The following is a 12,122-nucleotide window of genomic DNA, read 5'->3' on the forward strand; positions in this document are numbered from 1 at the left end:
CATGTAATTTACCAGCTCTGCTGCAATCATTGCACAGCTTATTATATTGATGTGACTACCAACAGTTGCCCACTAGGATGCATGGCCACTGCCAAATTATGGCCAAGAGCAAAGTAAAGCCTCCTGTGGCTCAACATGCAGCTGAACATAACATGTTTGATTTAAATGGCCACTTCACTACCCGAGCTATGTGGATCATCCCCTCTATCGCCAGATTTTCTGAACTGCTTAGATGGTAGTTATCCTCACAACACATTTTCCACTTGTGTAATTATCCCATCCTAAACCTATAGTAATATACTGTCCCCACACCTTCCACCCAACAGTTTCCATCCCCCTCTGTTCTATCCCCTCTTTCTCATTCTGATCTCCCATCTTCTTTGTTTGCTGCCCTCCACAAGTGCACTCGCCCAACTTCTCCCGCTCCTCTCCTTTTTCACTCCGTCTTCACCACCTCCCTGCCCTACAATCTATTGACACTGCAAGTGTTACCATTCTAGTCCCTGCACACTCCACCAAACACTGCTCCTCTCTCCCCCCCCCCCCCCCCCCACCTGTACACTGCTATCCCTTCCCCTTCCCCACCCTCTTTAGATTGCTGCTTCCATCCCATGTGATAGTTGCTATCCGAGTTGGTTGTCATGTGTGTACGAGGTGTGCTTGCTTGTGTGAATGAAAATCATATGGTTCTCTCTTTCTGACAAAGGCTGCAGCTGAAAGCTTATGTGTGTCTTTTAATTGTGCTGCCTGCCCGCAAATTAATGTGTTGTCTTTATGGTAAGTAGTAATCTATCTTTTTCTACATTGTTGACATTCCTACCTGGAGTTTCCATTGTTCAAACCTGCAATTTGAGTAAGTAAAAGCAATGTTTTTAACGTAAAACTGACAAAGCAAATATGTACTTAGACATGCTCCATAGATGTATATCATAAGCTGTTTAGTAAATAAATAAATAAATAAAAGAGCAGCGGTTTTTGCATTGATAATGAGTTCAAAAGTACAATGCTCAATTTCATATTTCCACTGTTTCTTTTTTTGTTGTGGGTATGTATAGATTCCCCAAAGAAAATTTCTGAAATCACTTGACAGGTTTTTTGACTCAGTTAAAGTCAGGTCATAAATGTGTAAATCTCATCATACTCAGACAAATGAACATTGACACTTTAAGTGAGTGTCACGAAGCAAATACTTTACAGATCATATCCTATCTTCTGGGGACAAGGATCTACATGGACTGATACACACTAGAATAGTGATCACACGGTAGTTCAATAACTTATGTTATAACAAATTATGACTAGATCGTCTCAGCAGAAATTACAAATGCTCATCTCTAAGATCACTAGGTCAGACTTTACTGCTATAATGTAATACCAAACTGAACCCAACAAAATGTACGAGCACAAGTGTGTACTATCTGCAGGCAACATTGGTATAGTAAGATACAGTCAAAATCAGGAATCTTTGGAATGAGTAATTCCTACCATTGTGGATCAATAATAAATTAAACATGTTCTTAAAGTACTAGCTGGGCACATAAGCATTAAAAAAAGTGAATATAAAAAAAATCCACCTTTAAAATGAAAATCTATACCCTTTAATTTAAAACAAGAGATGAAAGGAAAAATGGAAAACGTGGATAGCTTGCACAGACAAACTGCAAGTTATATAAAGAACTCTGTGAGCATTGCAAATATCAGCTCTGCAAAGAAATCAAGAAATTAAAAGCAGAAAGAATTAACCAGCAGAGATGAAGCTCAGATAACATTTCAAAGTCTTGCTGGTCAGTAGTAAATAAAATCTGAAATGATGCAAGAGAGAATAAAATTAATAAAGGAACATGAGCTGTGAATAATTAAGACATTTCTGAACCTCTAACAATTAGAATATTTTTAATGATTACTTTACATAGACTGCTAAAAGTGATGTCTGCATGAACAGAATGCACAGCATTCATATGAGACAATTAAAAAATTGAACTGCAGTACACTATCTGTAGTATACACTGACAACATCCTGCAGCTTATCAATAGCCTCAGAATCAAAAAATCAGCAGGATTAAATAAAATTTCTCTGTTTCTACTGAAGAAATGTTAACATGAGTTAGAGAAACCATTAGTAAATATAAGAAACTGTATTTTTGAAGACAATGTGTTACCTGACTGGTTAAAAGTTTTAGTCAATGTCTTCATAAAAAAGGGTAAAAAGCATGTTCAGTACTTCATTAGGTTTGAAAATCTATGGTTCATCATTCAAAATTTTCAAATCTACTAAAAGCCTACAGAAAATGCAACCTGCTGAATGATGGATTACGCAAATGTTAGTTAAATGCCAATAATTTTTTTGGTGAGTGTTTGTTGAATGAATGTCGCAGTTCCTTTTGACGAGTCCTTGTTACTAGCCACAAATGCTGTGAGAGCGCATTTCCAAGGTGCAGAGGTATCTGGAGGAAATACCCGATTGAGTGTGTACAGCATGTGTCACTAAATTAAGCAATATTCTTCAAAGAATCCCAGGTATGACACTATTAAGAAAGTGACCAGCACTGTAGAAAGATCCTTCTCAGCCTACAAAAATGTACTGAGAGAAAGCACAAGAAGTTTCACTTTACAAAACTTCTTGTTGTTGTTGTGGTCTTCAGTCCAGAGACTGGTTTGATGCAGCTCTCCATGCTACTCTATCCTGTGCAAGCTTCATCTCCCAGTACCTACCACAACCTACATCCTTCTGAATCTGTTTAGTGTATACATCTCTTGGTCTCCCTCTACAGTTTTTACCCTCCACACTGCCCTCCAATACTAAATTGGTGATCCCTTGATGCCTCAGAACATGTCCTACCAACCAATCCCTTCTTCTACTCAAGTTGTGCTACAAATTTCTCTTCTCTCCAATTCTATTCAATACCTCCTCATTAGTTATATGATCTACCCATCTAATCTTCAGCATTCTTCTGTAGCACTATTCTCTTCTTGTCTAAACTATTTATCGTTCAAGTTTCACTTCCATACATGGCTACACTTGATACAAATACTTTCAGAAACGACTTCCTGACACTTAAATCTGTACTCGATGTTAACAAATTTCTCTTCTTCAGAAATGCTTTCCTTGTCATTGCCAGTCTACATTTTATATCCTCTCTAATTCGACGATCATCAGTTATTTTGCTCCCCAAATAGCAGAACTCATTTACTACTTTAAGCGCCTCATTTCCTAATCTAATTATGGCTGCATTACCCAACTTAATTCAACTACATTCTATTATCCTCGTTTTGCTTCTGTTGATGTTCATCTTATACCCTCCTTTCATGACACTGTCCATTCCGTTCAGCCGCTCTTTCAGGTCCTTTGCTGTCTCTGACAGAATTAAAATGGAATTACAATGTCTTCGGCAAACCTCGAAGTTTTTATTTCTTCTCCATGGATTTTAATACCTACTCCAAATTTTTCTTTTGTTTCCTTTACTGCTTGCTCGATATATAGATTGAATAACATCGGGGATAAGCTACAACCCTGTCTCACTCCCTTCCCAACCACTGCTTCCCTTTCATGCCCCTCGACTCTTATAACTGCCATCTGCTTTCTGTACAAATTGTAAATAGCCTTTTGCTCCCCGTATTTTACCCCTGACACCTTCAGAATTCGAAAGAGAGTATTCCACTCAACGTAGTCAAAAGCTTTCTCTAAGTCTACAAATGCTAGAAACGTAGGTTTGCCTTTCCTTAATCTATTTTCTAAGATAGGTCGTTGGGTCAGTATTGCCTCACGTGTTTCAACATTTCTACTGAATCCAAACTGATCTTCCCCGAGGTCGGCTTCTACCAGTTTTTCCATTCGTCTGTAAAGAATTCGCGTTAGTATTTTGCAGCTGTGGCTTATTAAACTGATAGTTTGGTAATTTTCACATCTGTCAACACCTGCTTTCTTTGGAATTGCAATTCTTTTTGAAGTCTGAGGGTATTTCGCCTGTCTCATACATCTTGCTCAACAGATGGTAGAGTTTTGTCAGGACTGGCTCTCCCAAGGCTGTCAGTAGTTCTAATGGAATGTTGTCTACTCTGGGGGCCTTGTTTAGACTCAGATCTTTCAGTGCTCTGTCAAACTCTTCACGCAGTATCATATCTCCCATTTCATCTTCATCTACATCCTCTTCCATTTCCATAATATTGTCCTCAAGTACATTGCCCTTGTATAGACCCTCTATATACTCCTACCACCTTTCTGCTTTCCCTTCTTTGCTTAGTACTGGGTTTCCATCTGAGCTCTTGATATTCATGCAAGTCATTCTCTTTTCTCCAAAGGTCTCTTTAATTTTCCTGTAGGCAGTATCTATCTTACCCGTAGTGATATGCTCCTCTACATCCTTACATTGGACTCTAGCCATCCCTGCTTAGCCATTTTGCACTTCCTGTCGATCTCATTTTTGAGACGTTTGTATTCCTTTTTGCCTGCTTTATTTACTGCATTTTTGTGTTTTCTCATTTCATCAATTAAATTCAATATCTCTTCTGTTATCCAAGGATTTCTATTAGCTCTCATCTTTTTACCTACTTGATCGTCTGCTATCTTCCCTATTTCATCTCTCTAAGCTACCCATCCTTCTTCTACTGTATTTCTTTCCCCTATTCTTGTCAATCGTTCCCTAATGCTCTCCCTCAAGCTCTCTACTTCCTCTGGTGGTGGTGGTGGTTAGTGGTTAACGTCCCGTCGACAACGAGGTCACTAGAGACGGAGCGCAAGCTCGGGTTAGGGGAGGATGGGGAAGGAAATCGGCCGTGCCCTTTCAAAGAAGCCATCCCGGCATTTGCCTGAAGCGGTTTAGGGAAATCATGGAAAACCTAAATCAGGATGGCTGGAGACGGGATTGAACCGTCGTCCTCCCGAATGCGAGTCCAGTGTGCTAACCACTGCGCCACCTCGCTCGGTACAACATCTGGTTCTTTCAGTTTATCCAGGTACCATCTCCTCAATTTCCCACCTTTTTGCAGTTTCTTCAGTTTTAATCTACAGTTCATAACCAATAGATTGTGGTCAGAGTCCACATCCACCCCTGGAAATGTCTTATAATTTAAAACCTGGTTCCTGAATCTCTGTCTTACCATTATATAATCTATCTGAGACCTTCTAGTATATCCAGGGTTCTTCCATGTATACAACCTTCTTTCATGATTCTTGAACCAAGTGTTAGCTATGATTAAGTTATGCTCTGTGCAAAATTTCACCAGGCGGCTTCCTCTTTCATTCCTTACTCCCATTCCATATTCACCTACTATGTTTCCCTCTCTTCCTTTTCCTACTGTCGAGTTCCAGTCACCCATGACTATTAAATTTTCGTCTTCCTTCACTATCTGAATAATTTCTTTTATCTCATCATACATTTCATCAATCTCTTCCTCATCTGCGGAGCTAGTTGGCATATAAACTTATACTACTGTGGTAGGCGTGGGCTTCGTATCTATCTTGGCCACAATAATGCGTTCACTATGCTGTTTGTAGTAGCTTACCCGCATTCCTATTTTCCTATTCATTATTAAACCTACTCCTGCATTACCCCTATTTGATTTTGTATTTGTAACCCTGTATTCACCTGACCAAAAGTCTTGTTCCTCCTACCACCGAACTTCACTAATTCCCACTATATCTAACTTTAACCTCTCCATTTCCCTTTTTAAATTTTCTAACCTACCTGCCCAATTAAGGGAGCTGACATTCCACACTCCGATCCGTAGAATGGCAGTTTTCTTTCCCCTGATAACAGCATCCTCCTGAGCAGTCCCTGCCCGGAGATCCGAATGGGGGACTATTCTACCTCCGGAATATTTTACCCAAGAGGACGCCATCATCATTATCCATACAGTAAAGCTGCATGCCCTCGGGAAAAATTACGGCCGTAGTTTCCCCTTGCTTTCAGCCGTTCACATTACCAGCACAGAAAGGCCATTTTGGTTAGTGTTACAAGGCCAGATCAGTCAGTCATCCAGACTGTTACCCCCGCAACTACTGAAAAGGCTGCTGCCCCTTATAAATGTGATTATGTACTGCAACACCAAAATGTAATATAAAATTCCATGGAGCATGGAGAGATGCACCAAACCTGTCTTCGGACTGAAGACAACAACAACAATATGAAATTCCTTCTTAAGTGTAGCATTAGGCCATTAATTGTGGCCATATATAGGTACACATATGAAGTGTGTGTTTTTATGTGAGTGACACACGAAAAGAATTTTTCAGTAAAAGACTTTTCATTAAAATATTATTTGAAAAGAAAATAACTGTAAACTGGATAAACATCCCAATTATTTATGCTTTTTTTTTTTTTTAGTGCCGGTATAAGGAATGGTTAATTGTTTATTTTTCACGAAGGACTGGAATAAATGTGTCAAAATCATACATTTTTCTATGCTAATCTTAGTGTTCATTATATTTCTCATTAAAGGACTCCAGAAAGGTTAAAATAATTTGTTTGAATCTAAAAAGGTCTATTCCAAGAAAATAAAGGGGCTAAAATCCATTTTATAAAAACCTAAAAATCCGAGCACTAGTTATCAGCTATTATGTACTTTGGACATCTTTACATTTTTTTTTTTAAGTATCAGCTTTACTGTCTATGTATTAAAATGCTGGCTGAAAGTATATACGCCTACCACCAATATACAAATCAAAATACATAAAAAAAATCCTCTCTCATACATTGCTGTGTTCAAAACATTGGAAAATACAGGAAGTGAGAACAGGTTGTGATTGTTTACATTATTCCTTTCACACTTTTTATTAATCTAATCTATTAATGAGGATTTTAATCTATATGGAAACTAACTGAAATGGAAAGATGCTTTCCACAGGTTACTAAGAACTAAAGTGCTAATGTATGGGGCAGAGATCTTTCACCATACTGAATGGTTCATCACATCAATATTGAGTTTTGACTTTTCAGTGGTTTAAGGGATTAAATTTGCTTCTTGCTGCCAGCAGGTGACATCAGCTTGGGACATCAGCTTTTAAGGGTGTTGCATATTTTCTTGTATCAATAAAATTTTGCTTTAATTTGCCAACCAATGACAGGAAATGGCTGTTCAATATTTTGCACAACTCTGATCAATCGCTGACAGTACTTGCATAGAACAGATGTATTATCTTTAAATGGCCACCATTTTCCCCTTACACTTCTTCCACAACTGACCATATTATTTTACTATTGTTTGGGTAGCTCTCTATTCTCTTAGTAAGACTAATGATTTCTTTAAGCCTGTCACGTCATGTTCTTCAGCATTTCTCATTATTGTCTAGTAAATTATCTGCTTAGTTTGTCTCTGGCCTTCAGACTATGATGCAGCTCCCATTCTCCCTACATGTCATTATTATATCCAAACTGATTGCTGATTAGTGTTACATACTTGCTGCATTTCTCAAATAGAAACAAGTTGTCATAGAAATTGACGAAGATTTTAGAAATGCACTATATTGTCATTTAAGCTGTCTGAGTGACAGACTTCTTTCAAGCGTACCCTTTGGACTTTTAAAAGGTCTTCATCACAAGTGAACCTCAACATCTGTAGCTGGTGCCAAGATTTTTTCTGCCTCTTAGACAGAGCTTCACTTAAGATGAACCAGGTTGTTTTATGTTTTATAAAATGGAGAATTGTATTTGATGAGGGCATGACTATATAATTGATATAAATAATTGTTAATTCAAAAATTACTGACAATATTTCTGGCACAGACAGCTACTACTGATAATACTATTATAAATGTGCTAAACTAAATCTAGGGCAGTTTATCAAGAAAGATAATTGTCATGAACAATACTGGCATTACTGTTGTAAGTAACAGTGTCTGCATACAAGATAAGTCTGTAATATACTGTATATTTAAAACAACATGATAGAAATAGAAATGAAAACACCTCCATCAATGACATAAGATTTTATTTACTCTTCCTTAATAAATTCATTTTTAATAACAAAATATTGTACAAATATACTGAGCAATGACAATGAAATTCTAATCTTACACTGTAAAAGATTTCATTGTTTACAATAAAGCTTTATGGTGACAAAATCTGTGTTTATGAGCTTTTAAGCTTTGATATCAACTGGAAAACTGTCTTTATTTAATTATTCTAAATATACATTTTAGCTTTTTTGTAGTTTGAAGACAAAACTACTGCAGAGCTTGAATTAGTAACGTCCTCTCCGAAGTAAGAAATCTGATGATCAGTGGTTCCAGTGGCTCAATGCTTCTGGCTGCTTGTCGCCTCATTGCTTGCTTAAAGTCTTCTTTCACACCCTTATCCGCTCCTCGTGTAGAGATGCGCCGCTGACTGTAGAGAGAATATAATTGCATCATTTTGATGAATTTGATATTTTATGAGAAATATGAACTACCTCAGGAGTATTTGTTATTGTGTCTGGCTCACTAATTACCCAGAGCATGACACTGCAATAAAGACTGTGGCGTGATGAGCAGCCTCTACATTCTTTTTACAAGTCTTTCTTGAGTGATGTTATTTGGCATTATTGCTGCATTTTTCCAACCACAATCTCATTATTGCAAGTTCTCCACCTTATATTACAAAAAATACCAACACAATTAGATCCGAACAATCTAGCTCTGATATTTTTCTTCTCAAGTTTTATTCTGTCAGGTCGTTGGAGCATAATAGGAACTGCTCCACATATCATAAAGTCTCTCTCTCTCTCTCTCTATCAACATCTGATGTGGAACAATCCCCTTAACATTTTCTTGATGTTGTATTATCTAACAGCTTGTTGGTATTTCATTAGTTCAGTTTCTACACAACACACCATTCTTACCTCGTTTAGAAAGTTTTAATAGAAGCCAGGAGTACTGAAAAATTATGCATTGGCCATGGTAAATGACACCCCAAAAAGCTTGTTTCTTCGGTGTTCAGTTCTCATAAGGAACTGAATATAGTTAAAAACAATGAGACAACAGAATTAAATCATCCCTTAAAAATGTGTACAAAATATTCCTCCAGTTTCTGTTCAGATATGTTGGCAAAAATTGCAATTAGTCTTGACCCCAGCCCAACTGGAACCAACCCTGATCTTAACTAGAAACAGTGGATTAACACTTTAACACTTGTGAAAAAGAATTGAATTTATAGCTTCACACTAATGCTGTAACAGTGACTTCCATGAAGTTACAACGTGCTCACAAATAATTAAAATATTAAGAACTTCTATTCTGTGTCTGTCTGAAAAAAGAAAGAAAAATCAGCCAACATACATAACCAACTTTATGATGGTATCATATGCAGCCTGAATTTTCCCAGTGGAAATAATATTTATAACAAAACATTTTTTTATTTTTACACAGTTTTATAAATGAATATTACTTGTTATTGTAATGGTGGTGGTGGTGGGTCTTCAATCCAAAAACTGGTTTGATGCGGCTCACCACCCTAGTCTATACTTTGCAAGCCTCTTCGGCATAACAGCTGAAAAGTATATCCATTTGACCCTGGTTACTTTATTGAAGCTCTGGTCTCATTCTACAAGTTTTATCCTCCAAGCTTCCCACCATTACTAAACTGACAATTTCTCGATGCCACAGCTTTTGTCCTTTCAACTGGTCCCTTCTTTTTGTCAAATTGTGCCATAAATTTCAACCTCCTCATTAGCAATGTGACTTACCTTTCTAATCTTCAGCATTCTTCTGTACCACCACACTTCAGAAGCTACTATTCTTTTTTAGTCTGAACTACTTGTGTGTTACAGCAAGGGGTCACTTTAGACAAATAGTTTCAGAAAAGATTTCCTAGTACTCAAATTTAATTTGGTTTAAATAGTTTTGCATATTGGGGCATGACACTGTAAACTACTAAAAACTACTTAAACAACTAAATTGCCGACATTTTGACTGACTTGCTGTGGTCTGGATGATTGACTAATCTGGCCTTGTAACACTAACCAAAACGGCCTTGCTGTGCTGGTACTGGGAACGGCTGAAAGCAAGGGGAAACTATAGCCGTAATTTTTCCTGAGGGCATGCAGCTTCACTGTATGGTTAAATGATGATGGCGTCCTCTTGGGTAAAATATTCCAGAGGTAAAATAGTCCCCCATTCGGATCTCCGGTCGGGGACTACTCAAGAGGACGTCGTTATCAGGAGAAAGAAAACTGGCGTTCTACGGAATGGAGCGTGGAATGTCAGATCCCTTAATCGGGCAGGTAGGTTAGAAAATTTAAAAGGGAAATGGATAGGTTTAAGTTAGATATAGTGGGAATTAGTGAAGTTCGGTGGCAGGAGGAACAAGACTTTTGGTCAGGTGAATACAGGGTTATAAATACAAAATCAAATAGAGGTAATGCAGGAGTAAGTTTTATAATGAATAAAAAAATAGGAGTGCAGGTAAGCTACTACAAACAGCATACTGAACGCATTATTGTGGCCAAGATAGACACGAAGCCCATGCCTACTACAGTAGTACAAGTTTATATGCCAACTGGGTCTGCAGATGATGAAGAAATTGATGAAATGTATGATGAGATAAAAGAAATTATTCAGGTCGTGAAGGGAGATGAAAATTTAATAGTCATGGGTGACTGGAATTCGAGAGTAGGAAAAGGGAGAGAAGGAAACATAGTGGGTGAATATGGATTGGTGGAGATAAATGAAAGAGGAAGCCGTCTGGTAGAATTTTGCACAGAGCATAACTTAACCATAGCTAGCACTTGGTTCAAGAATCATGAAAGAAGGTTGTATACATGGAAGAAGCCTGGAGATACTAAAAGGTATCAGATAGATTATATAATGGTAGGACAGAGATTTAGGAACCATGTTTTAAATTGTAAGACATTTCCAGGGGCAGATGTGGACTCTGACCACAATCTATTGGTTATGAACTGTAGCTTAAAACTGAAGAAACTGCAAAAAGGTGGGAATTTAAGGAGATGGGTCTTGGATAAACTGAAAGAACCAGAGGTTGTACAAAGTTTCAGGGAGAGGATAAGGGAACAATTGACAGGAATGGGGGAAATAAATACAGTAGAAGAAGAATGGGTAGCTCTGAGGGATGAAGTAGTGAAGGCGGCAGAGGATCAAGTAGATAAAACGACAAGGACTAGTAGAAATCTTTGGGTAACAGAAGAAGTATTGAATTTAATTGACGAAAGGAGAAAATATAAAAACGCAGTAAATGAAGCAGGCAAAAAGGAATACAAACGTCTCAAAACGAGATTGACAGGAAGTGCAAAATGGCTAAGCAGGGATGGCTAGAGGACAAATGTAAGGATGTAGAGGCTTATCTCACTAGGGGTGAGATAGATACTGCCTACAGGAAAATTAAAGAGACCTTTGGAGAAAAGAGAGCCACTTATACGAATATCAAGAGCTCAGATGGAAACCCAGTTCTAAGCAAAGAAGGGAAAGCAGAAAGGTGGAAGGAGTATATAGAGGGTCTATACAAGGGTGATGTACTTGAGGACAATATTATGGAAATTGAAGAGGATGTAGATGAAGATGAAATGGGATTTATGATACTGCGTGAAGAGTTTGACAGAGCACTGAAAGACCTGAGTCGAAACAAGGCCCCGGGAGTAAACAACATTCCATTGGAGCTACTGACGGCCTTGGGAGAGCCAGTCCTGACAAAATTCTACCATCCTGTGAGCAAGATATATGAGACATGTGAAATTCCCTCAGACTTCAAGAAGAATACAATAATTCCAATCCCAAAGAAAGCAGGTGTTGACAGATGTGAAAATTACCGAACTATCAGTTTAATAAGTCACAGCTGCATGGCGGGGGTAAAATACAGGGAGTGAAAGGCTATTTACAATTTGTACAGAAACCAGATGGCAGTTACAAGAGTCAAGGGGCATGAAAGGGAAGCAGCGGTTGGGAAGGGAGTTAGACAGGGTTGTAGCCTGTCCCCGATGTTATTCAATCTGTATATTGAGCAAGCAGTAAAGGAAACAAATGAAAAATTCGGAGTAGGTATTAAAATCCATGGAGAAGAAATAAAAATGTTGAGGTTCGCCACTGACATTGTAATTCTGTCAGAGACAGCAAAGGAGTTGGAAGAGCAGATGGACAGTGTCTTGAACGGAGGATATAAGATGAACATCAACAAACGAGGATAATGGAATGTAGTCGA

General features: G+C 38.0%; 1 protein-coding gene across 3 annotated transcripts in view; it reads right to left on the reverse strand.

The window, feature by feature from the left end:
• Positions 1–7,909: 7,909 nt before the first annotated feature.
• LOC124711984 (integrator complex subunit 10) overlaps positions 7,910–12,122 on the reverse strand; it is a 134,437-nt gene continuing 130,224 nt past the window's right edge. For 2 of the 3 annotated variants that reach the window (XM_047242268.1, XM_047242269.1), the window contains exon 13: positions 7,910–8,321. In XM_047242268.1, the coding sequence (XP_047098224.1) occupies positions 8,162–8,321 (160 nt within the window). In that variant the 3' untranslated portion in view covers positions 7,910–8,161. The remainder of the gene's footprint in view (positions 8,322–12,122) is intronic. The other variant, XR_007005554.1, reaches the window with a different exon arrangement.

Source organism: Schistocerca piceifrons, chromosome 8, assembly GCF_021461385.2.
Source record: "Schistocerca piceifrons isolate TAMUIC-IGC-003096 chromosome 8, iqSchPice1.1, whole genome shotgun sequence".
Taxonomy (NCBI): domain Eukaryota; kingdom Metazoa; phylum Arthropoda; class Insecta; order Orthoptera; family Acrididae; genus Schistocerca; species Schistocerca piceifrons.